The following is a 24,629-nucleotide window of genomic DNA, read 5'->3' on the forward strand; positions in this document are numbered from 1 at the left end:
ATATATATATATATATATATATATATATATATATATTCATTCCACACACATGATTTCTCTTTCCCTCTCTCTAAAATAAAATCACCCTTATTAACAAGCAAGACTCCTACCTGGTTCTTCTACCTGGTTCTTTTTTTAAGGAGATTGTCCCTCTGTTTTCCTTTATTTTTCCCTTACTTCAAGACTTAGATCCCCACTTTTGAATAAAAACAGAATACACAAGGCAAAAGCAGTCAGTAGCTGCTCCCACAAGCACAACTGAGGGGATGAGGCAGACTGTTCGATTATTTTTAGTTACTTCTGTAATAGAACAGAATTGGAATCATTCGTATTAGAACAGCTTCAGTTTAACTAATCCACCCATGTTCAGAAATATTCTTTCCCTGCTTCTGTGCAGATTTGGGCTCCCAGTAAATAGGTCAGTCCCTCATACTTAAGAACAAAATTCCAGGGGCTTGCCCTGACATAGGGTCTTGTGGTACCTTAAAGATAATAGATCAGATCCACACAAGGGCTGCTTCCAAACTGGCAGAAAAGTGCTGCAAATTCAAATGAATTCTTCTATTTGTGCCAACTCATTTACAAGCCCATCCTCATGAAAATTTTATGGCCTTTTAGAATTTGTACAGTTTAGCGCTAGGACAGTAATTAAAGCCAGTGCAGCAATCATTTTCAGACCAAGACTTCAAATCTCCAAATATGCTCACTGAGTGATGTTGGGCAAGTTGCGATCTTTCAAGGCAATGTACCTGGCAGGATTTTGTGATGAATTTTATCCTAACAACAACCCTGTACAGTAGGTTGTCTTGAGTGATAGTACTTGCCCAAAGTCACTCAGTGAGTATCACAATTATATAAGGATTTCTGAACTTGAATTTTCCCAGGTTTCAAATTTCCACCTTGGAAGACAAGCATGATATAAATTAGTAAATACATTGGTGTCTTGTACTTCACACTTAATTAGTTTCAGGAGGCCATTCGAACTCTGAATCATTTGAAGTCCGAATCAATTTTCCCATTAGAAATAATGGAAAGTGAATTAATCTGTTCCCAGACCCTAAACAATGTGCAATACTCTGAAAACAATAGAAAAGGCATGCTCTGAAAAGGTAGTGAAAATTATTGAAAACTTGGGCACACAACAGATTTCGTTTCTGCAGTGATCATATTTTTTCACTACATGTTCAAACTTAGAAGCATCAGTCAAACTTTGGAATGATTTTTTCTTGATTTTAGAGTTCAAATTCTGGAATGTTCGACCTGAGGGTCATTTGAAGTATGAGGCACCACTGTAAATAACTAAAATAAGCACAGTACAGCTTAAAGGACCACTGATCTTTCTCGAGTATGACGTCTGCACGAGAGGCCCTCTTGAAGGCACTATTACCTGCAAAAGTGCATTTATCAGGCATGTATGAAAATCCTTTCTTCTGTATTGCCCTAAATTATGGAGTATCTTCTTTCAGGAATTATGATTGATATCCACTCTTTAGAATTTTAGTAATGGCATAAAGGTATCTTTTCAATTTAAAATGCCTAGTTCTGATGTTTCCGTGGTTATAATCCCACTATATTTCGTAAAGTTTTATTGTTTTAAATAATCAACCTTGACAGATTTTTAGTAGATATGGACAATCCAAATCCAACAGCTTCCCACTGAAAACTCCCCTTTTAAAGAGATACAAGTTTGGGAGCCCTGTCAAGTTTGGTTTTCCTTTAATAAAACAGGGGATGCACTTTTTAATAAGCATAATAATTACTATTAATTTTATTCTATACTGCCCAGTAGTTGAAGATCTTTATGTGGTCCACAACAGTGTATTAAAGAAGGATAATAAAAATGGATGCAACAAAACTATAAATACCATAAAATTCCAATTTTCAACATTTAAAACACTTTAAACATCTAAAACAATTTCAGTAAAACTAGACTGGATTTAAACAGATGACATATCCCATCAGGTGTCATGACAAGCCTGAGGGAGAAGAACAATATTAACCTGATGCTGAAAAGATGACAACTCTGGAACCAGGCAGACTTCAGGTGGGAGGATAATTCTACAGCTGGGGTACCACCACTGAGAAGGTCTCTTTCATTGCTGACTCTTTGCACCCCTTGCTGCCAACCCTGTAGCTGGCAGTGGGAGGAAGGCTCCAGATGCAGACCTTAGCATATGGGAAAATTGAGGTGTGAAGAAATTGTGCTCTCAAGCTATACAGGGTTTTACAAATTAAAACCAACATGTTGATTTGGGCTCAGAAGCCCATAGGTAGCCAATGCAAGGTGGTCAAAATTGGTGCGTAATGTCTGGACCACTTAATGTCTGGCTCCACATTTTTCACAAGCTGCAGTTTTTGAATAGACTTCAGGCAGGCCGATGTAGAGTGCATTACAGTAATCTAGTTTAGAGATTTGCCAAGGCAACCAAAAGTGGTTTTATTTTTACAATACAGTGAAAGAAGCCACAGTGGGCTCAAAAAGTTTGCAATGGTGGTGGGTAGTGGAGGAAGCCTGTGCCAGTTGCCCTTAAGCCTCTCACTAGTGGCTGGGCTTGCCCGTGATGGGTTGCATCATCAGGGGCTGGATGACAGGACAACTCATCAAGCCATGAGTCGTCAGCAGTGGCTTATAGCCCAAAGTTAGCCATGCCTTGAGAAACCCATTGCAGGCTCACTTGACATAATAGCCCACTGTTTCATGTAAGACACGGATGTTGCCATGTCATGTGAACTCAGTCATTGAATGCCAGTTGTGTAAAGTTGTGAAAAGGTAATGTTTCCATTACGATAATTTTAAAAGTTTGTAAGATGGCAATTAAAAATCAAAAATCAAACTGCAGTATAAATGGGTTAACGTTCACATGCATAACCTCTTAAAGTTAACACATGGTACTCTTTTCGATGCCATTGAGGGCTAAAACAGACCTTACTTTAAATGCATACATCTAAGCTATGTTCTGTGGAAAAAAAGTTTGCACTAAATTATGTAAAGGTACCACGCTAGATCATAACATAACGGATCAGGGGCCTGTGCCTACTCTTGAGTAAAAATGGAGGTGGGGAAGATTTTGCTGCTAGATACCTGCTGTATTTACAGTAATGTTAATTTTGTTCCTTAGTTAAAAGGCATACACCCACGGGTGTGTGCATGCACACCTGATTTTCCCAATGTGAACTACCCAGTCACATATCACAGTTATTATGGTGAGCTCCTGGATTGGTTCAAGGGATTGGCATTCTGCCACCAGCACCAAGATCCGGGACCCAGCCCGGCTCACTCTGGAATTATCCACTGACCCTGGCTATCTTGTACTCATGTTTTATGCACTTTAACTACCTGAGGCTCTACAAAGTGTTATTTTCTCAGCTTATGAATATTTATGGATTCCTACTATATAGCACAAGTGTTTACTGGTTGTTATAGCAACCAGTCAGTGTGTACATTTATTCAGGAAATGTGAATACAAAATGGGAAACCTTATTTAGAACCAGTGATTTAAAAACAAGTCCTTTTTTCACAGAGAATCACATTATTCCGACTTAAGGCAGGGCACTTTACCAGGTTGTTCCAATCTTTCCGTTTGCTTTTGTTTCCTGCTTGCCTGCACTGTTGGACTAATTCAAGTCCCATTCCTGACAGCATGCAGCACTTATGTGGAAGCACCCAGTCTGACACAGTAAATTATATTGTGCTATGATGTAGGATTCTTGTTCTGTGATGATAACACGGTGCAACAGGATTTCTGCTATACCAGCCAACAATCCTGACATTACACCTGAAGCTCCTTACAGGACTCATGACACATTTGATTGTGCCCGTACAGTGTGTCCCAAATATTCCAATTCATATGCATTATTTAAGTAAAGTCTTAAAAAGTAAACTGTTATGATCCTCCTCTTCATATTGCAAATGTGAAACAGACAGAGATGGAGGGCAGGTTTGCATGTGACAGTAGCTCACCCTGGCAATAGGCAATAAGCAAGGGTGGGTAAGTTGTTCCTTGAACATTCCCCAGTGCACCCAACAGATGACTGCTAAGGAAGGATCTTTGCCTACAAAAAGGAGGTGGGTAGTCAGACATCCCTTTTGCAGTGAGAATCTCATCTCATCTCATCTCTCTCTATCCATCCATCTTCCTTTCTTTTGTTCTGACTATTCTCAGGGTCTTGAACAGTTTGTACTTTACCCCAAGAATTTAGATGCTCAGGAATATACAAGTGCATTCTACTACATTTTTGTCATTGAAATGTGAGCCATTATGACTAATCCCACAGAAGCTTCCAAAATGGTGTATTCAAAATGAAATGAGCAGGAAGGTTTGTGGTGGCTCTGTCTGAGCACTCATCTGGGCTCAGGGTCAGCAGCAGCAAAACAACATCTTTCAATCCTGAGGACTCTCTCTGGTGCTGTTGTGTGCACTGGCAATGAGAAGGTAAAGAGAGCATAGGGGTTTAGTCAGAAATAAATCTCACTAAGTTTAATACTGAGGATACTGCTAGTTAGTAAGGCCAGGAGGAGGAGGAGCGGGCTGCCATGGATGTGAAAGGAGGTGGTTAGAGGTATTAGATGCAAGAGAAACCTCCGTAGGAAATGGGTACTGGGGCAAATAGACAAAAAGGTATACTGGGAGGAGGAGGCCCATTGCAGAAGGATTCTTCACAAGGCTAAGGCTGATTATAAGCTGAGACTTGCACAAAATATCAAGAGCAACAAAAAGGGCTTCTATTAGCATGTAAATAGCAAGAGAAAGGGGATCCAGTGACTGATGCAAGGGAACAGGCAGGGATGCTGAATGACTATTTTGCCTCTGTGTGCTCCCCAAAGCAGGATGGGGGAGATCCGCATAGGAGTTTAGATGAGGCTGGAGACTTAGGGGCACAGATTAGAGTCACCCCCCTAGAAGTTGAGGGGCTCCTCAGGGCATTGGACATTACAAAGGTGCCAGGCCCTGACAGGTTACACCAGAGTGTACTTAGAGAGTTGGCAGGGGTTCTCTCACGCCCACTGGCCTCCATTTTTGAGGCCTCGTGGAGAACGGGTGACGTTTCAGAGGACTGGAGGGTGGCGTCAATGGTCCCAATTTTCAAAAAGGGTAGTAGAGGGACATGGCGAATTACACACTGGTTAGCTGTACATTCATTGTAGGAAAGGCAAAGGAAAGGCTCGTAACAGTGAGAGATCCAGTAACCCTAGACAGGGAAGGCAGTTTGGCAGCCTTGCAACATGACTTCTACAAAAACAGGTCCTGCCAGACAAACCTTGTGGAATTCTATTACAAGGTGTCAAGGTGGAGGGGATGCAGTAGATGTGGTTTACCTGGATTTCAGCAAGGCCTTTGACAAAGTGCCGCATGATATTCTGGTTGAGAAATTGAGGAGTTTGGGGATAGACCAATGCACTGTCCAATGGGATTAGGACATGGTTGATGGACTGAAAGCAGTGGGTTACTATTAGTGGGGAATCATCGGGATGGCAGCCTGTGATGAGAAGGGTCCCCCAGGGCTCTGTCCTGGGACTGATCCTGTTTTATCTTTTCATCAATGAACTGGAAGAGGGGGTGACTAGTCTTCTGATCAAATTCACAGATGATACTAAAATGGGGGTGGTGGCCACAACTGAGGAGCAGGTACTCCGGATCCAGAAGGATCTGAACAGGGAACAAAAGAATGGCATTCAGTGTGGATAAGTGCAAGGTCTTGCACTTGGGGAATAGGAATGGATGTCATAAGTACAGGTTAGGGGAAAAGTGGCTGGAGAGCAGCACTTGTGAAAGGGATCTTGGGGTGATCGTCAACTGGTGGTTAAACGTGAGTCAGCAGTGTGACATGGCGGTCAAGAGGGCAAATGCCACCCTTGGTTGCATAGTCAGAAGTGTGGCTTCTAGATCAAGAAAGGTATTACTGCCACTTTATACGACTCCAGTGCACCTGCAACTGGAGTATTGTGCTCAGTTCTGGGTTCCACATTACAGGAAGCACGCATACAGCAAGGTTAGAATCGGTGCAGCATAGCCCACAAGCATGGTGGCCGTATTGCAGGGAAAGCTGTATGAGGCGAGAATGAGGGAACTGGGTCTTTTCAGACTGGAGAAGAGACGAGTCCAAGGGGATCTGTTGGTGACATATAGGTACGTGTCACACAGAGGTGGATAGACATTTGTTTTCCCCTGCGGAGAAGGGCAGGACGTGTTCCAATGGAGCAAAGCTCAGAGAACCAAGGCTCAATTTGGATGCCAGGAAGTAATTCCTGACTGTTAGGACCCCAAAGTATGGAATAAGCTTCCATGGGAGGTGGTTGAAGCCCCATTGGTGAGGGTGTTCAAAGATAGGCTGAACATGCACATGGTAGTCTTTTCATGAGTGGAGCCAGCTAGAGCCGGGGGTCAGACTAGATGGCCTGGGAGACCCCTTCTTACTTGCTTTTTTTTTGTTAATGGGGGTTCTGCTTACTAATTACAGCCTGACAGCATGCATTATTTTAGCCTATAATATATTCTCACCCTCTCCCTTGTCAGTGTGCTGTGTTCAATTTGCAATTAATCAGTAAGTGTTTAAGGTGCCTTTCAGCTTTTTCAGGGTCCTAGCATACCATCCTCCTGACTTGGAGGTGGGCCTGAAAAACCAAGCAAAAAGCAGGTAAACATGCAGCATAAGTTTTAAGCAAATTCACTTTGGGACACTGCACAATTCAGTCCTGAAAGCAAGTAGGGGTTAACTGCTTGCTTCCATACAATATAAAGGACTTCATTCCTCATTATGCATACATATGGAAATAAGCATATGCACATTTGAGTAATTCTTCTGTGCAATGGGCCCAAGCCCAGAACTTTTAGGTACCCAGAACTATGGCTTATTTAAGCCAGCATGGCCTGCAGTTCCCTTTTGAAACAAGGATCAAGCCATGCTTTATCATGTGATGTGAATCCAGTGAGCTGGGCTTATCTGAGGATCAAGCAACTGTTGCATGATTTATAAGAGGGTTGTTTGATAGTAGCAAAAGTCATCCTCACGTAGTTTGCACAAGTGTCATTGCTTAAATATACAAAATGGCTATCGGCCTGTATCACAGCCCACCATGACTTATACAACAGACCAGTAAGTCCAGAGCCTCAGTGTTTTAATTAGGGACTTTCAGGCTTATTGCTCACACTTCAAACCATTAAACACAATCAGTTATCCATACAGCACAGCAATGAATTTTCCATGGCACATTTTTGTATGAAGAAAGTCCATATATTAAGACGCAGATTCCTTCTCGTTTTAGTGGAAAACAAAAACATACTTTTTCACATTTAGAATTTAGTTTTTAAAAAGTAACATGAAGGAGGTTAACAGAAGCTTTCTTTTTTGTTGTTTTTTTTTCAAAGAGAAGTCTTTCTCCTACAACTTGTTCTAAGTTGAAGTATGGGTGCACGTGTGTCTGTACAGAGCCTTAGTCACAATTATGCAGATAGAGGTATAATTATTTTTATGTAGGGATATAGATTGCTACAAAAACAGTGGCAGTGTTTTACCCATGTGACTCATTACTTGATTGTTATGGACCACAGAAAGCAATTGAACAGCAGCAACAGAAGAGCCCTTGGTTTAAGTTTAGGCAGTCCAGCTATTTCACTGCATCTCAAGAATCAGTGGAAACACGGCCACTAGTGTCAGCACTACAGCTAATGAGAGGGAGAAGCAATTAGGCAAAGAGAAGTTGTAAGACCAGATTCCGAGTTACACTGCAAACTGCTAAACTCTTTTTTTAGTTCTACTGCCAAAATATGCTACATTGCTACAGTAGAAGTTTCTTCCACACTGCTCTAATTTTATACATAGATTTCCAAAACACAGTGTAATTAGCTTCTTACTCTTAAACTACATTTAAAAATAAGTAAATTGTTTGAAGACTTTGATGTTTTGCAACCAAAATGTGCTGGCTAATTTTTCCATTCCAGTTCCCATTCCAGTCTTTAAACTATCTTAATCTGCTGCCCTCAGATGTTGACCTTGTAGGAACAGGGGTCATAGGTTAGAAGAGACAGACCGCAAAAGATCTGGACTATCAATTCATGCCTGAAAGATTTCACTCCCACAAAAGAAGGCACTAAACAGCAAATTCCAAAATCTGACAATACAGGCCTTCGAAAGCAGAAATCCATTAAGTTTATTGAAACTTAATGAAATGTTATCATTTAAAAATTGCCTAGCACAGTTAGCACTTAAGCAGTATTTTTCTAAACATTAAAGCTCTAATTTATGGGGGAACATACAATTGAAATGATAGTTTAATAATTTTGGAATATAATTAAGATCAGTTATAGGATTCACAATGTTAATTTTCTTCCAGCTACTTCTGTTTACTGAAGTTTTCAGTTATGAATGATGTGAACTTGTTAATTCCGAACACTGGTTTCCTTAAAAATGTTGACACACGGGCAAAAATTGAAAACATGCCAATCTCCTTGCCTGTGACAACAGAATACACAACACAATTTCATTCAAGCTGCCTTTAACAATCAGCCCTGAATCTTTCCCTGTGTTCTGTGCACTAGTATCCGTTACCTCAAAATAGTATACCACACTTGCACAAAAGCACAACCTCAACAAAGTCTAATAAAACAGGAACAGTTATGCAAACCTCCCCTAAAATTTTAAAACTATAAATACTAGTGATCCACAAACCACCTCAAAAATGGACTGTCTGGTGTTCAAATTGTGAGGTATTTCATCCAGTCCTCCACAGTCCTCAGAGTTGCATTTCGGCATTACAACAGTGTTTGGAGGTAGATCAGGCTGACAGATGGGGCATGCCACCCAGTAAGCTCTGTACTTGAAGAGGGGACTGGATTCTAGCCATTCTTCTTTAAAGCCAGAGCTCCAGTTTCTGTACCACAATGAGTCTTACATTATATACATGAAGATCATTTATGTAATCACAGTATTTTATTTCCTAAAAACCAGGATACAGCTTGAGGATGAGGACATGAGTCACAATTTTAACTAATAACTGCCCAGAGCGCTTTGGCTGTTGGGTGGTATAGAAATTAAGAAAATAAAATAAATAAGGAACAGGAGGCAATTTAGCAGCGACACACACATAACTGCAGCTTTAAGTCTTCTATGTTAGGAGAAATCATGATAGAGATCCTTAAATACAGAAGAGACCTAGATTAAAAGCAAAGTAAAGACCAGCAGCAGTAATTAACCCGTTCTGATGCTCTTTTTCCTTGATAACAGCCTTGTTGCCTCATTTTGACTTGCTGCATTTCTTAACTGTTTCCAAAGGCATTTCTACATCGAATACCTTAGGCAATGTTAAAGGTAAAGGTTTCCCCATGACATTAAAGTCCAGTCAGATCTGACTCTTCGGGGCTGTGAGGGAGCCAGCATTTGTCTGCAGACAGTCTCCGTGGTCATGTGGCCAGCATGACTAAACATCGAGGTGCACTGAACGCTGATACCTTCCCACCGAAGTGGTACCTTTTTATCTACTTGCACTTGCATGCTTTCGAACCGCAAGGTTGGCAGGAGCTGGGACGGAGCAACGGGAACTCACTGCGTTGTGCAGATTCGAACCGGCAACCTTTTGATCAACCAGCCCAGCAGCACAGCAGTTTAAACCACTGTGCCACCTGCATCCCGTAGGCAATTTTACTACCAGGTTAAACATACTATGCAGCAGCCACATTTTGGCCTTTCCACATTGATCCTTTAAATCCCTAAGCTGTTACATTACCAATAGGGATGGCAGACACAGGTACAAGTTACCCCCCCCACAACAGTCATCAATAAATGGGGAAAAGCTGGGTGTCCCTATTTAAATCCAGAACTCCCCCCACCCCTCCATGTTAGCCAAATTTTATGTCTCCTTATAGCTTTCTTAAAACAATAGGTAAGGAAGCAAATCCCCCTTTGCTCGTTTTAACTAAAGAACTGCTTGCTCCCACCAACTTTAAGGAATCATGCATGTGAACTGAAGAAAACTGACACCTTTTTAATCTAGGTCTATTATCATAACAGCAGTTAGGCCACTGAAAAGGGGATGCATATTGTTCTTAAATTTTTAAACTGTAAGAAAAGATGCTTAATTAAATGTGGTAACCCTGAATAACATCAAACTTCTAACTTAAGAGTAATTTCACCCTCATGTATTCAGTGATATATTACAATATATCACAGAAGAAATCAAAGCAGCCCAGTTAACTTTGATGTAAAGGGTATTATAGCATTAATTGCAGACAATGAAATGAGAGCAGTCTGTGGTTTGCTATTGTTTTCCAACCTGTCTGAGCTCAAGTAAATTGATCAGCATTTAAACTGTCGAAAAGCTAAAGAGTAGAAAACAGTTCTAGTCACTTCTAAGCCACAGAAGGGTATTCCCTTGCAAATCTAATGCAATTTAAATCACCTCTTACGCCCTGTTCTGAATGCGATACTTGAAAAAGGCTTCATACGCCAAGAACTATGCAAAATTAAAATTATCATTGAACATGGATCAAAGACAAGGAATTGCTTAACTCATGCCTAAATTTTATGGCTGCCTTTCACAGTTCAGGTCTGTCTGACTCTCTCTGTATGTGTAATGCTGGATTTTCATTTTTCTTTGTTTGGGAAATCTGCCCAGCTTTGTCTGCTTTCTGCAGTCTTGAGTTCTTCCTTCCACACTCTTTCACAGGAAAGGTTTCCTGGAATTACTCTGCGAGGTCATATCACCAACTTGGTTTGCATTTCTGCATCAATATCAATTGTATTATTAATATGGCCTAGGAGCATGCATGAAACTGTAAGTGTAGTGACTAGACATCTCAATCAACTCAAGGCCCATTTTACTTGGCATTAAAGTAAGTTAATTCCTGTCAGTCACCCACCATCACAACTGATACTTGATATTCTAAATAAAAAATCACCTTTTCAATACTAGTACAGCTTACTAGTAACAGTAAACATACAGGGATTGTTAGCGTTACAATACAATACTGAACTGACAATATACTGCCTTCAGATATACAGTCAAATGATGGAATGCAATTTTGGCCTGAAATAATTCCAACAAACATGATAAATAGTTTAGATGTTAAATACTGGAAGAATCACTTAAAGGTATGACTGAGACTGGGTGGGAAATGTTTAGCCCTCACCCTAGTTTTATGTTGCCCTTGGTCTAATTTTAAGAACCCTCCTCAAGCTGCTAGTTCAAATCTCTTGTACAAGCAATATGCTCAAACAGGATAGAGAAAATACAGAGAAAGAAAATGGGGCAGCAGAAAAGGCAATACCCGTCAAAGAGAGGGGAGCGGGGCAGAAGGAAGTGGCAAAGGCAAAAAGAGGATGGCAAGCAGAGAGAAGGGAGCAGCCTGCATGAGTCCCCAAGCTCAGCAAAATCAGCAAATGGTGGAAACTCAGATTTCTCAGTCCTTTACTGAAAGAAAAAAAATGGTTCTCCAACCCATTTTTTCCTCCCCACCTTAACAAAATCCCTACTCATAAAAGTCACAGAGCAGACACAGAGAAAAAAGAAGAGAATCAAAACGAATAACAAATGCTAATGCATCATAGATACAGACATCAGTTACTAGAAATAACATCATTTTTAAAATATTAACATAACATTTTAAACACATCATTTAAACACATTACAAATGCATGCAATTAAATCAGATTTGAAGAATATGTGCCTGGGAATGGATTGTCCAGACCCAATTCATACCTTCTTAGGCCTGTCTGCAGAGATAGTTTAGTAATATAGGGAATGATGGGTGTGCATGCATACATGTGCACACATGCACACACACAAACTTACTATAAAGCCTGAAAATGCTTCTAATTTTACAGGCTTCATGAAAATCCATGCTTTATTCCTAAAATTATGAAGTATCAAAATTGTCATTTGAATCAAGCCTTTATACAAAGGCCAAATTATTCAGTAGATGCTCACTGCTAGATAGATGCTTCTAGTAAAGCTTCATTCCCAAAAATAAAATAGCTGGCATTGGATTTAGTGAGCTACAGCTGTGAAAGGTAGAAAGTATGCAGTGCATTTATCAAGGGAGCTGCTGTATTTATATTTGTGTCTGTTCCCACAGAATCACAAACAATAGGGTTGAAAGGGGGCAAGAGGGCCATTGAGTCCAACCCCCTGCTGGTGCAGGATACCAGTTACCCCATCCCACTCAGATAACTGTCTGTCTTCTTCTTGAATGTCTCTAGTGTGGAAGATCACACAACCTCTCCTGGCAACTGGTTCCACTGTTGCAATGCTCTTACAGTTAGGAAATTCTTCCTTGTGCCTAGACTGCACCTGGTCTACTGTAGTTCGTTGTTCCATTTTCTACAATCTGGGATAAGTGAGAATAAACTGTCAGTTATGATAACATGCGTGTGCATGCCTGTGATCATTGCTTACACAGTTTACTGTCTCTAGCTGGGCACATTTCCTCTAGTGATCCAGGGCAACAACAGAGGAGTACATTCCAGGCTACTCTGTGTCCGTTTCAGCTGTGTCCCTGCCAAGGAGCTGAACAATAATGGTCTACACTGTATGCCTAGTGCATGAATCCTGACAGAGGCACTGGAGTTCTTGCCTGTTTGCGTGAGGATACATTCCTTCCGAAGCAACAGGCAGATAGTCTGGGGGTGCTCTTGGATCCATCACGGTCATTAGGGCTTTAGGTGCCGTGGGTGGCTTCGAGCATCCATTGGCAGCTTCAGCAGTTGTGACAACTATGGCTATATCTTGATAGGTAAGAACTAGTGACTGTGATCCATGCATTGGGACTTCTCATTACTGTACATTACTGTAATGTGCTGTACCTGGGGCTGTCCTTGTGCCCAGCTTGGAAACTGCGGCTAGTTAAGAACATGGCTGTTAGGATACTCAGAGGAACCATTAGCTACACACATGGGCACACAGGCCTTCTATATTGTGCTTTATTACTGTATTACCTGAGACTTTGGCGAAAGGACAGGATAGAAAAGCTTTAAATAGATAAATTAATAAATAAGTAAAATATACTGAAGGAACTTCACCGACTGCCTATTAGCTGACAAGCCATGGTCGCGCATTTACTGTTGACATACAAAGATTCAGGGTCAGACATCCTGGAGAACCATCTTCCCTTGGACAATCTGAGGAGACTTCATGGGTTGTTCTATGACCAGTGGAATGTCACCAGGAAGCGGTTGGCCATCTCAGTGGTCTGAGAAGCACATAATTTGGCATGTTGTACAGCACCTTGAAGAAGTATTCACTACCCCCCTTTGATTTTTCTCTATTTTGTTTGTAGTCTGAAACTGAAATTTGAAACTAAAGTCTGAAACTGAAATGGATTTAACTGGCACTGCTACCCCTTGGTGTACACAAGATACTCTGGTCTAGTTGTTAGAGTGTTGGCCTGAGTCTCTGGGGATCTGAGTTCTGGTCATTGCTTGACCATGAAGCGATTTTGAATCAAGTCACTGATTCTCAGCCCAATTCATCTCACAGGATCGTCATGAGAATAAAATGGAGAGATGAAGGTAGATTATGTAAGGTGTTTGGGCTCCTTGCAAGAGGAAAAAAGAAGGGATATGAATATATAAATTTACAGTGTGACATTGCAAAATATTTTGCTGCAGCACAAAAGTTAAATAAACACAAATAAATGGACATTGTTGCATAATGTTTACCCCCTTCGGTGTGACATGTCTAAATAAACTCATGCATCTTAGGCTATATTTTAGCAAAAAATAATATTTTGAGTATACTGAATGGCACAATGTCTCTTTGATAAGAATTAATTAAATGGGCCAGTTGTTGCAGGTGTAATGCTGCTAATGCTTCTTTCTCCTTATGTACTGGCAATGCCCAGTGGCTGCTTCCTTTTGGAAGGTGGTAATAATCTGGATAAATGTTGTGATGGGAAATTCTTTAATATTTACAGAAGCACATATTTTTCTTAATTATCTGTTGCTTGGTATTTAATGTAACAAAAATGGATTCTCTATGCCTTTTGACAGCTAGAAGACTGATACACAACACTGGAAGGATAAATGGCCACCTGAAATAACAGAATGGGTGGAGAATTTAATGCAACTTTTGAATGGATGGCCTTTAAGCATATTCTACAAATATGGGGATATTTAGGTTGTCTTTGTTGCTGTTAATTATGTTGAAGAATGATAGTATGTTCTGTTATACAGTAATACACAGAGATATACACAATATACAAGTATATGCAACAAGTATTGTGGATCTTTTAACTTTTATTCAAAAATTGTCGAGTTTTGGCATACTTTGTCTCCCCACATTTTTTTCTCTCTAATGGTGCAGTTTGGCTTTGTATAGCAAAATCAAAATACAGAACTACACACACACAGTTTCAGTGTAACCCACTGCTTCCAGAAATTATTTATTATAGTTCAATGAGGGGCACCTCTGTGTCATTCCAGTGCCATGCGACTGAGGATAAAATATATCAGTTCCTAGAATTTCCCTGGATTTCCCTTTATTTCCCTGAAGAGATGGTTGACTTAGATTCCGATTCAGAGGTGGTGGAGGAGTTGGGATTTCCTGATGAAATGCCATAGCCAAAGGACTCAGGGGTACACCAGGCAGTTTATTTATTTATTTTATTTATATTGTGATTTATATCCTGCCTTTTTCCTACAAAGAGCTCAAGGCAGCTTACATCATTCTCCTCCTCCATCTTATCCCCACAACAACAACCCTGTGAGGTAGGTTGGGCTGAGAGTCTGTGACTGGCCCAAAGTCACCCAGTTGGCTCCATGGCTGAGCGGGGACTGGAACCCAGATCCTCTGAGTCCGAGTCCCATGTTCTTAACCACTACACCACACTGGCTCTCTGTTGCAGACAGTATCAGCTTTGGAAATTCTAGTAAGCAAGTTGAGATGGGTGGGAGCAGATTTAACATCATTGGGCCAATCATATGGCATCAAGGTTAAGAGGGTGGACCAGATGAGAAACACTAAACATTGCAGGTGACTGGCCCATAATCTGCAGGATCCACCTTGAAAAGGTATTCAGTTTGTAATTAACTTCATATTATTAGGGCACATTTCCCTAATGGACAGTATTCTAGCTTGGTTTGTGTCTTTCTTATTAACTTTTGCATTATACTTGTTTTGTATTGCAAAGCCAGCCTAGCTGGTCAGCTTTAACAAAGACATGTAATTTGAAAGCATTTGTCCTGGTCTGCTTGGTAGATGGAGAAGACTAGCCCTGATGCAGCATCATGAAGACCAAGCAGACATTATAATTTGTTCTGCATTTCTACCCTGCCTTTTTTTCTCTTGCAAGAACCCAAGGCAGCTTACACAGTTCTCAATTCTGCAATAAATTTGTGCAGAAGCACCAGTCAGGGTCAGTCTCCTTCCCTAAAATCCCAACCATGAACATCCCCCAGAGCATTATTAAATCCACCACTGCAAAGTGGAAAGGATATGGCTCAATTGTGACTCTGCCTAGAGAGGGCCATTCACCAACACTTGTAAGGAGAATATTAGTAAGGGGCCAATAGTAACTCTGAATGAGCTGGCAAGATCTGCAGCTAAGATGGGAAAAAATACCCATGGGACGACTGGAAGCTGGATGCTCCACAAACCTGGGTTTTACGGAGCAGTGGTTGGAAGAAGTTGCTGCTGAAACAAGCCAGTTGGGTTTGCAAAAATGCATGTGGGAAACAGCTGAGAAAAGGTTCCCTGGTCTGATGAGACCAAAGCTGATTTTGCTGCAAAATGCAAAGCCAACACTGCTCATTGCCTTGAAATCACCATCCCCACAGTGAAGCATGGAGGTGCATCATCCTGTTGTGGGAATGTTTCTCCTCAGCAGGGATTGGTATACTGGTTAAGATCAGGGCCAAATACGGGAAATTCTTGGTGGAAAACCCTTTTCAGTCCACAAGTGATCTGGGACTGGGGCAAAATTTTACCTTCCAGGAGAATAATGCCCCTAAACTGATAGCCAAACTAACGTTGAAGTGGTTTATAAATGAAAAGCTGAATGTCAGTCAAAGCCCAGGGCTTCACCTAAACAAATATCTGAATGTTGCAGTTCACCAATGGTTTCCATGCAACCTGACAATCTTGCCAGGAAGAAGGGGAAAACACTAAAGGATTCAGATGTGCAAAGCTGAAGGTGTCTTACGACTCACAGCTGTAATTGCTGCCCAAGATGCTTCTACTAAATATTGCCTTAAGGGGGTGAATGCTTGCTCAGCCAACAGGTGTCAGTTTGGGTTTTTTAACTTAATTTTTGTGCCACTCTGTGTGCATGCGTGTGTGCGCGCACATTCACAGCATTGAGCATCTTGTGTGCATCAACTGGTAATGATGTCAATTAAATCAATTTAAATATCAGGTAGCAACTTAAATGTGGAAATGTCAAAAAGGGTGAATACTTCTGCAAAGCATTGTAAGCACCTTTTGAAAACACACATAGTCAAGTAGGCTTTCTCTGATTTCTTTAGAGATTCTTACTGCCCTGACATAGTATTGCAATGCTTTTTAAATATTTTTAATCTTTACATTATTTATTGTTTTATCTGGCCTGTTATATTGCATTTTGATGTGAATTGCTTGGGGATTTTAATATATGAAACAATACAGATGAATTTTAATACACCCAGTCTATCAATCAGTAACATACTTTCTAAATTATCAGGCAAACTGTTAAGGAAATAATACAACAGTAATGTGTAGGTAATTAAAATGGCCTTCCTTAGTAGCCTGCTGTCCACAGTCTATACCTAGGACTGTTCAAAGCGGTTCAGCTCCACAGTGAATCCGCCCATTTCCTCGGAGTGAGTGAACAGGAGGTTGTGGGGAGGGGGGAGATTTTTCATGGGGCTGCTCAAAATGACAAGGAGGAGGTGGATTTATAGCTTGTGAGCTGAGTTTGAGACTTGTTTGGAGGGTCTGTCTGTTTGGGGCTTTGTGTTCCCTCTCTTTGCTTAGGGTGCTACGTCACTTGACTGCGAGGGTCATTTTTTCCCCACTCCCCAAAATGAACAGCTTCCCCATCCAAAGGGGGGGGGGGGGAAACCCAAACAAAACACCCTGCTGCTCTTTGTTTAAATTGGGACTGACTGCTGGGTCACATGACTCAGCCTACAGCTAACAAGCCTGTGGCTTGTGGGCTGGGCCATAATCTTACAGTTGGGACTAATCAGGTCAGCTCTGCTGCAAGGCTCTGTGTCCTGGCAGTGAATGATAGCAGTGAGTTTACTAGGAGAGGTTGGAGAGGAGTCCATGGAAACAGCAGGGCCATCTGGAATACATTGCACTGTGCAAATGGACGGAGTTGTTCCAGCAACCTGCAGGGTGTGTGCCATGTTCGTCTTCCTTCTAGGGAGAACAGGAACCAAACCTGCAGCCTGTGAAGGCTGGGAGCTCTCCTGGAAGAGAATGCAGGGAGGCTGAAGCATGCTTCTGCACACTTCAACTTGTCGAGAAAGACAGACAGTTGAACGGCTTGTAGTTGAGAGGCAGGTAGCCCTCTTGAAAGAACAATAGGAGGAGGAGAGAGCCAAGGAAGGGGAAGAAAACAGAAGGCAAGGAGAACTAGAGGGGAGGAAGAATGTGACACACGGCAGAACAGATGAAGAGCTCTTCCCATGGAAGGTGACCCTGGGCCATTGGAAAACTGGGCACTGCGTGCACACTACAGATCATTAGGGAAGACACTTGGGTCCATGTGGAATTGAAGAATTTACCCACCAATCCTTTCCATTGGGTGGTTATGAATCCTGGGTGGCCTGAAGGTGGGACACCACCCTGAACTCCACAAAATACTGGTGAAGGCACCCAGACACACATGTATGGGAGGAACAGAAGAGCCAACCCAGAAGGAGCAGATGCGGGACAGCGGCGAGAGACTCCCTACTGGCGGCTGCGGTGTGCATACCAGATAATTAATCTTGGGAAGCATTTCACCTTCCTGGAGCACAGATCCGAGATGGGATGGCGTGGGTGCAGAGACTCATCAAGACAACTGCCTGCTATCCACTCTTGCTGATTCATGTGGGAGCAAATGGTAGTGCCAGAAAAAATGTTGAATGGATCTCCGAAGACCGTGAGGCTCTGGATAGGAAAGTGAAGGATTTGGAGGTACAAGTGTTATCTCTTCATCAATCCTTTCTGATGAAGGTCAGTGCACTGTTAGGGAAAGATCCTGAAATTAATAGCTGGTTGTGCAGATGATGTCACTGGAAAGGTTTGGTTTTGTGGACCACAGCTTTCAATACCAATTTGTAGGACTCCTTTCATATAGTTCGGGTGAACCTCACTAGGACTAGAAAACATTTTTTTGGGTAGCAGACTTGCAAACCTGATTATTTTAAACAAACCTTGTATGTGTGTGGGTGTAAGCTAGCTACTGAGTTACGTATCACAGAGAAGGACAAAGGAGGAGACAAGACTTGGGGAAGCAGATCCAGTAAATTGCAGTTAACACAGCAGGGAAACTGAAAAGGTGCAACATCTATGGCCTCAGGTGACTATATACTAATACATGGAGCATGAGAAACAAACAGGAGAAACTTGAAATCCTAATACAAAATGGTAAGGACGATCAGATAGATATCACTGACACTTGGTCCAATGTGACTCCTGATTGGAATATTGCCAATGAAGGGCATACCTTGTTGAAAAGGAAAAGAGCTAACAGGAAGGGAAGTTGCAGTATATTTAGGAATGTGTGGAAATCTGTAATGCTAAGAAAAGAAGCATGGTTAGAGATAGATGGAGGGATAAATTGTTGTGGCAGTTAACATGGATGGTGTCTTCTGGGAGAATTAATAAAACTTTTACTGGGACAAGCAATAGAGTAATAGGAACTTCAACTATTCTGACATTTGCTGGAAGTCTGCAGCGAATGGAATATCCAGTAAGTTTTTCTTTATTGTTATTGTATATTTATTTATTATAAATATTTATTATTTATTTTTGCTCTGACTTGCTGACTACCTTGCAGAAGGTAGAGGAAGGAACAAGGGCAACTGCAATCTTGGGCTTAATTCTGACCCAATATAAAGAAATGGCAGATGAAATGCAAGTGGAAGAACTCTCTTGGGTAAGTGACTGGGTCACTTCAAGATAGAATTCATGACAGAAACAGCTGTGAATGGCAGGGTATTAAATTAATTAACTAACAAACAAGCAACACTCAGCTTAGTTGAAGCACTAGAGGGATTTAAGCAGAAGTTGGTTGGCCCTTGGGCAGGGATGCAGTAGCTGCCCATTGGCAACCAAGCCAGGTTTAATGTTCTGGAACTAGTGTACAAAGGTGTCAGGATATTTGAGAGAGCTTTACCAGCCTGCCTGGCAACTGAAGTCATTGGACCTATCACCGAACTGGAGTTGACCAGGCTCTTCAGTGTGGTGGCTCTCTTTGTACGGAATGCCCTGTCCCTGGAAGTCAGTCAGGCTTTCACACTCTTCTTTCTGGCACTTGCTGGAAAAGTCTTTGTTCCTGAAAGTCTTCATTGCTTACCAGCCAGTTTTAATATACTGTTTTTAATGTGCTTATTTTAGCCTTTTTATAAATTTAATCTTTATTTTTCACTGCCCTGGAATTTGTCTAGATATTGACTGGTATACTAATGCAGTAAATAAATACATAAAATAAAACATGAAACATTTAATGTCTGTGCCATGAAATAAAGGCAGCAAGTATATTCTAGAACCTCAGTCTTGCTTCGTTGCAACTTTGCTTCCATGCACCCATGTTTTCTCTACATCTTTCTAATTTTCTTCTGCAGCTTTGGAGAACACAGATACTCAAGTTCCTAGTGGCTGCCTAGGTACACACTGACTTTCTGTTTTCCTTCACTGCAAGCTCTTATTGATGTTAATGATGGACAACATGGGGCGAGTTGGGGAGAAAAGAACAAGGCTGATAATGAGAGGATGCAGACAGACAAAAGAATGGAGGTAACTAATTATTGGGATGGGTGTTGTTTCAGGCAATAAAATTCATTAGAAATAAGGAGGATGCACTTGCACTGAGGAGCAAACATATATAGGATTGGCCTTTGCGCTAGGTTGCTTTTTATTTAAAATAGTAAGCCAAGCATAAGCACCTCACAGCCCAAGAGCCAAAAGCAGACTCCCCAGGGCCATCGTGGCAGCCCCCACTGTCTCTACCCACCATTACCAAAATTATAGCAATTTTGAAGGAAAACATAGTGTGTTTGCAAGCAAAATTCTCAAAAGCATAATTCCGATTGAAAGTGCTATTCTTCTCCCTTCATTGTCTTGCCTTGTTTCTCTGTAAAATTTCCACAATTTGAGCTGCTGCCAGGGGGTGTGGGAGGTAGCCCCCTGACCCTCCCCTGATTTAAGCAGAGTTAGTCTAATGTGCAGATAAGCTAGAATAGTTGCATGACACCTGGTTAAACATTCACAGGATTATGCTTTGGAGTTGAGATAACCTCCTGCATAGTTTATCTATTAGAATTAATAATTCAAATGAATAAAATCTTATTAAACAGTGTGCCATTGCGCAGAGTCCTGTCTTGAATCTGCAGAAGACAATGACTGAATGAAAGACCAAGAGGAGATGTACGTGCATGAAAGGCTAAGTCAGAAGTGCCATGGGTCTGTATGAAGCCCTTACTACTAACATGGAAGTGAAGTTAAGGTGGGTACCTTAATTTACAGCATCCATACTTTTGCTGCTTAAGTGAGTTTGTAACCTTTTGAACCAAGAAGTTACTAGACTACAGGCTACTTTACAAATTGTAACTTAGAACTGTGAATTGCTGTTCTGATGAGGAGAGAGGTAAGTGCGGCAGGTAAGCCCGACACAGCTCAGTGCATCTCTGCACTATGCCCTTATTCCTGTGGGTTAATACCACATCCTATGATGCTGGAGGCAGATCTGTTTATTTTTCTCTGTGGAACTCCATACAAATCAAACAAGTCAACTGCAACACAATTTCCACTTAAAATGAATCTCTCTCCTACACAAAATTTAGCAAAGCCAAACATAAAGTTCATAGATTTCTACATTTTCTGTTTTGGCAGCCTGAGCTAAGCATCGAAAACAAAGTTTCCACTCACACATAAATGCAGCTCAAAACAGAGAACAGCTGCCACATTATCTCTGCAGCATCCTTCTTCACCACACTTTGCTCCATTAGGATCGCTTCTAGAAAATACCACCCTGGTCTAACTCCAGTTCAAATCTTGAAACTTCTAGGTTTTTCACCATAGTGCTGCATAACATGAAATACAATTTTAAACAAGAATTCACAAGTAAAACAAGCTGACCACCATATGTTAAACTGAAAGCCTGAGACATGCTGTGTTAGGCTAACAATGCTTAAAATGTAGCCTTCCAAACTTCTGTTCTACTCTAGCATCAAAAAATGAGTCCCTAGACAGTCGTTGTAGGCACCAAAGTACTACAAAAATATGGTAGAGATCATCAGAAAATTATAATCCATTTTTATAACAAACTAGCATATCCTTCCATGATATGCAAGATGGACTCCTGACATTTAATAAGTAAATGCTACATTTAAATTTGAGAGGCATGCACCTAGAACACACTTCCAGTGCGAAGACTTGATCCTGACACATAGAAAACCACCATTGTGAAGAATGTTCCTTTGCACGCACAAAGACCACAGAGCAACTACAACACTGCATGTCTTGGATTAGACAGAAGGACTCTGAAAATAGGAGTATGTGGCTTCCAGAGAATTCACAACTTTTATTTTAGAAGTTAAGCAAGTCACACCCATAGTTTTACAACTGAACCCAAGTTTGCAAAAAAAAATCACTTCTTTATAGAAACAATTGTAAACCATAATCAATGAGTTTCAGAAAGATGCAGACAGAGGAAAAAGTTAGCAAATTAATTACCTATCTCCCTTTGGCTTTCTTTTCTGAACTGTTTTTCCTTTGGGTCGTCTCTCACTTCCTAAACAGGGAATCCCACCTGGACCGGTTACCCGTATTGATTCAAGGCCTTTGGAAGATTTCTTAAAAGTAAATTCCACTGGTTCTCCTTCTTTTAGGCTTCTAAATCCTTCCATGTAAAGCTTGCTCTGTGAAGAGGAAAAATATGTTTAGTTACCATAGACTTATAAAAAACTCCACCCAAAAGAACAAAACAAAATAAAACAAAACAGAATTATATCTGCAACTCTGGACAGTAATTGTACCCTGTAGGATTTCCGAAATAAAACCCAGCCAAATAATTAGTGCTTGAAGTTACTGCCCCATGTTGGACCAGATTAGAGTTCCCAAGTGCACACAGCTAAAGGAACACAACCCTTGATAATACCATTGCACTGCGAGTTCCTCTGACACTGAAGTAAATGAGCAAAGGTTTCTAATGTGAGCGTTTTGTGTGTGCTTCAAAGCAGCTAGTGAAACTTTGGATTAGGGATTATAGCTGGAAAATTGTTCTGGCTCAGTAAGCTGCTCTTCAGGAAAAACATTAGGTACAACGCTTGCCCTTTACTAGTTTATTTAAATAGGCTTCCTGAAGAACATGGAAGCTAAATGAATGCTGTCACTGTTCTGGTAAAAGCCAGTGTGGTGCAGGGTTAGGAATGTGTGACTGAGGCTCAGGAGATCTCGGCTGTAGTCCCCACTCAGCCATAGAGCGAACAAAGGGACTCTGGGCCCAATCTGCCTCACAGGGTTGCTGTTGTGGGGATAGGATTGAAAGGAGGATGAGAATTACATAAGCCTCCTTGAGCTCCTTTAAAGGAAAAAAGGCAGGATATAAATATAATGAATAAAAATGCTGACTGGTTTTATATTTTACTATCTCATTGAATTTGCCATTCATTGAATGTGTGGTTTAGGTGAGGTTTTATGATTGATGTACCTATGTATTTTCATGGATCGAGTTCTATAAACCTTTCTGAGTGTCTGCCACTGGGAAAAAATGGTCAATAAATTCTAAAAGTATATGCATAAATACAGACTCTTGGGAAACACTGGCCAACTAAACAGTATTTTAAACTGTTGATAAACATATAAATTCTGTTTCATAGTATATGTTTGGAGGAAAAAAAACTGAAGTACAATTACAAAATTCACTTAAGTTACTCAAGTTCAATATGTAGACATCAAATGCTGATTTTTCTTTGAAGAGTTTTTCTGAAACAAAGGCAAATAATTCACTATTTCAAAGCAGCATACCTAACATTCAATTGGCTAAAAGAACATAGTGAAACTCCTACTGAAAATATGATCATGTTAATGTAAATCATCAGTACATTTATCGTGTTACCATGGTTTCGATATAGATCTTTTCTTTGTTCTAAATAACAGATTGTCTAAAAGCAAATGGCTTGTATTAAGATTATGACATCAAAACAGAATTTCCAATTATCTTCTAGATTTACAAATTTTGCCATTTGTTTAGATGTGTCTGAACTGAGCCTTTATTGTAGAGAAAGAAATAAAAGCCTAGGATTTGGAACTATGTCAAATTTAAGATTCTGGATTAACAGCATTTGATCCAACTATATAACAAACATAGGCTTAGATGCAAAGACACCTATTGGAAGCTGCATGGCAGCCTCTTGCCCTTCAAAATGTCAGTGCTGAGAATCAGTGCATCCTCTTGAAAGGTGTACAGTAAGAAGGGAAAGAGAAGAGCAGAAGTACATTTCAAACATGCAAGGCTATGTTCAGACCCATGCTAGAGAAAGCATCTTCTGGCACATTTCCTCCCTGGGACAGCATTCTTCACAACAGAGCTTCTGTCCCTTGTATGTCAGTTTGTTAGTCTAAGCAGGAGTTTCCTTCAACAGATTGGAGGAAACTGTAATGGAGGGGAACAAAAAACATGACAGTTAAAAACGTGCTTGAAATTTTTACTAGCTTTGACGTATACTAAAGGTGCCTTACATTTTAAGTTTTAGCCAAAACCTAGCAGCTGCATAGAGCAAACATAGCTTTTATGATAGTATGCACATGCCCTGCTAGAGAGCTAGACTGTATCTGCTACTGTGACAAGACTGTCTTCTACTGCCTTCTCATCTCCAGCTCTCTGTGCCACCTCAAAATCTTTTCCTGAGGGCCTGACAGCCCTTCAAGAGCAAATGTTGAGGATGTCTTAACTGGAATATGCAGTCATGACAACAGCAGTGGTATTGTCTTGCCTTGACAGGATGAAAGAACTACAGTAATGTTTGGTCAAATGAAGGTTAACCTTGAGAGATTGGAATGCAAGACTCTTCTGGGGTAGGGTTCTGAAAAGAACACTTTTCAGATGAAAAGGTGGTTAGAATTTAGGAGAATGAATAAAAAAGACCATTTAGTACCTGTCTTACATGGAAAGTATTAAATGGCTTAGCCACAGTAGATGCAAAAATCAGTTCTCTAGGACCTGTAAGGGACAGAATGTGACAGAAAATACAGATTTGCACAATGGGGAAATTAAAGGCCCCATAGTGGTTCTTTTTTCCCACACTACATGTGCTGGTCACATACAACCCCATTTTCATAACTATCCGCTTGTCATAGTGTTCCAGGGTTGTTTGGAAACTACCCCCACCACCCACCCTAACTAGTTTCAGATGACATGTGCAACACAGGTAATTACAAAAATGAGGTGGGTTGGGGGAAGGGTAAAGAAGCCGCCGTAGTTTCTTTTCCTTCCCTGTTTGAACAAACC

At 40.9% G+C, this 24,629-nt stretch overlaps 1 protein-coding gene and 1 long non-coding RNA gene across 9 annotated transcripts in view; one reads left to right on the top strand and one right to left on the bottom strand.

The window, feature by feature from the left end:
* Positions 1-24,629, bottom strand: part of LIN28B (lin-28 homolog B) — a 94,986-nt gene that overhangs the window by 32,358 nt on the left and 37,999 nt on the right. For all 3 annotated transcript variants that reach the window (XR_006414436.1, XM_044427255.1, XM_044427268.1), the window contains exon 3: positions 21,854-22,038. Coding sequence is in view for 2 of the 3 variants with exons in the window: in XM_044427255.1 (XP_044283190.1) it covers positions 21,854-22,038 (185 nt within the window). In the remaining variant the exon portion in view is untranslated. The remainder of the gene's footprint in view (positions 1-21,853; positions 22,039-24,629) is intronic.
* LOC123021978 overlaps positions 17,036-24,629 on the top strand; it is a 33,605-nt gene continuing 26,011 nt past the window's right edge. For 2 of the 6 annotated variants that reach the window (XR_006414439.1, XR_006414437.1), the window contains exon 1: positions 17,036-20,624. This is a non-coding gene — a long non-coding RNA (uncharacterized LOC123021978). The remainder of the gene's footprint in view (positions 20,625-24,629) is intronic. The other 4 variants (XR_006414438.1, XR_006414444.1, XR_006414440.1 and 1 more) reach the window with 4 other exon arrangements.

This window comes from Varanus komodoensis, unplaced genomic scaffold (assembly GCF_004798865.1).
Source record: "Varanus komodoensis strain SLA01 unplaced genomic scaffold, ASM479886v1 scaffold1, whole genome shotgun sequence".
Lineage (NCBI taxonomy): Eukaryota > Metazoa > Chordata > Lepidosauria > Squamata > Varanidae > Varanus > Varanus komodoensis.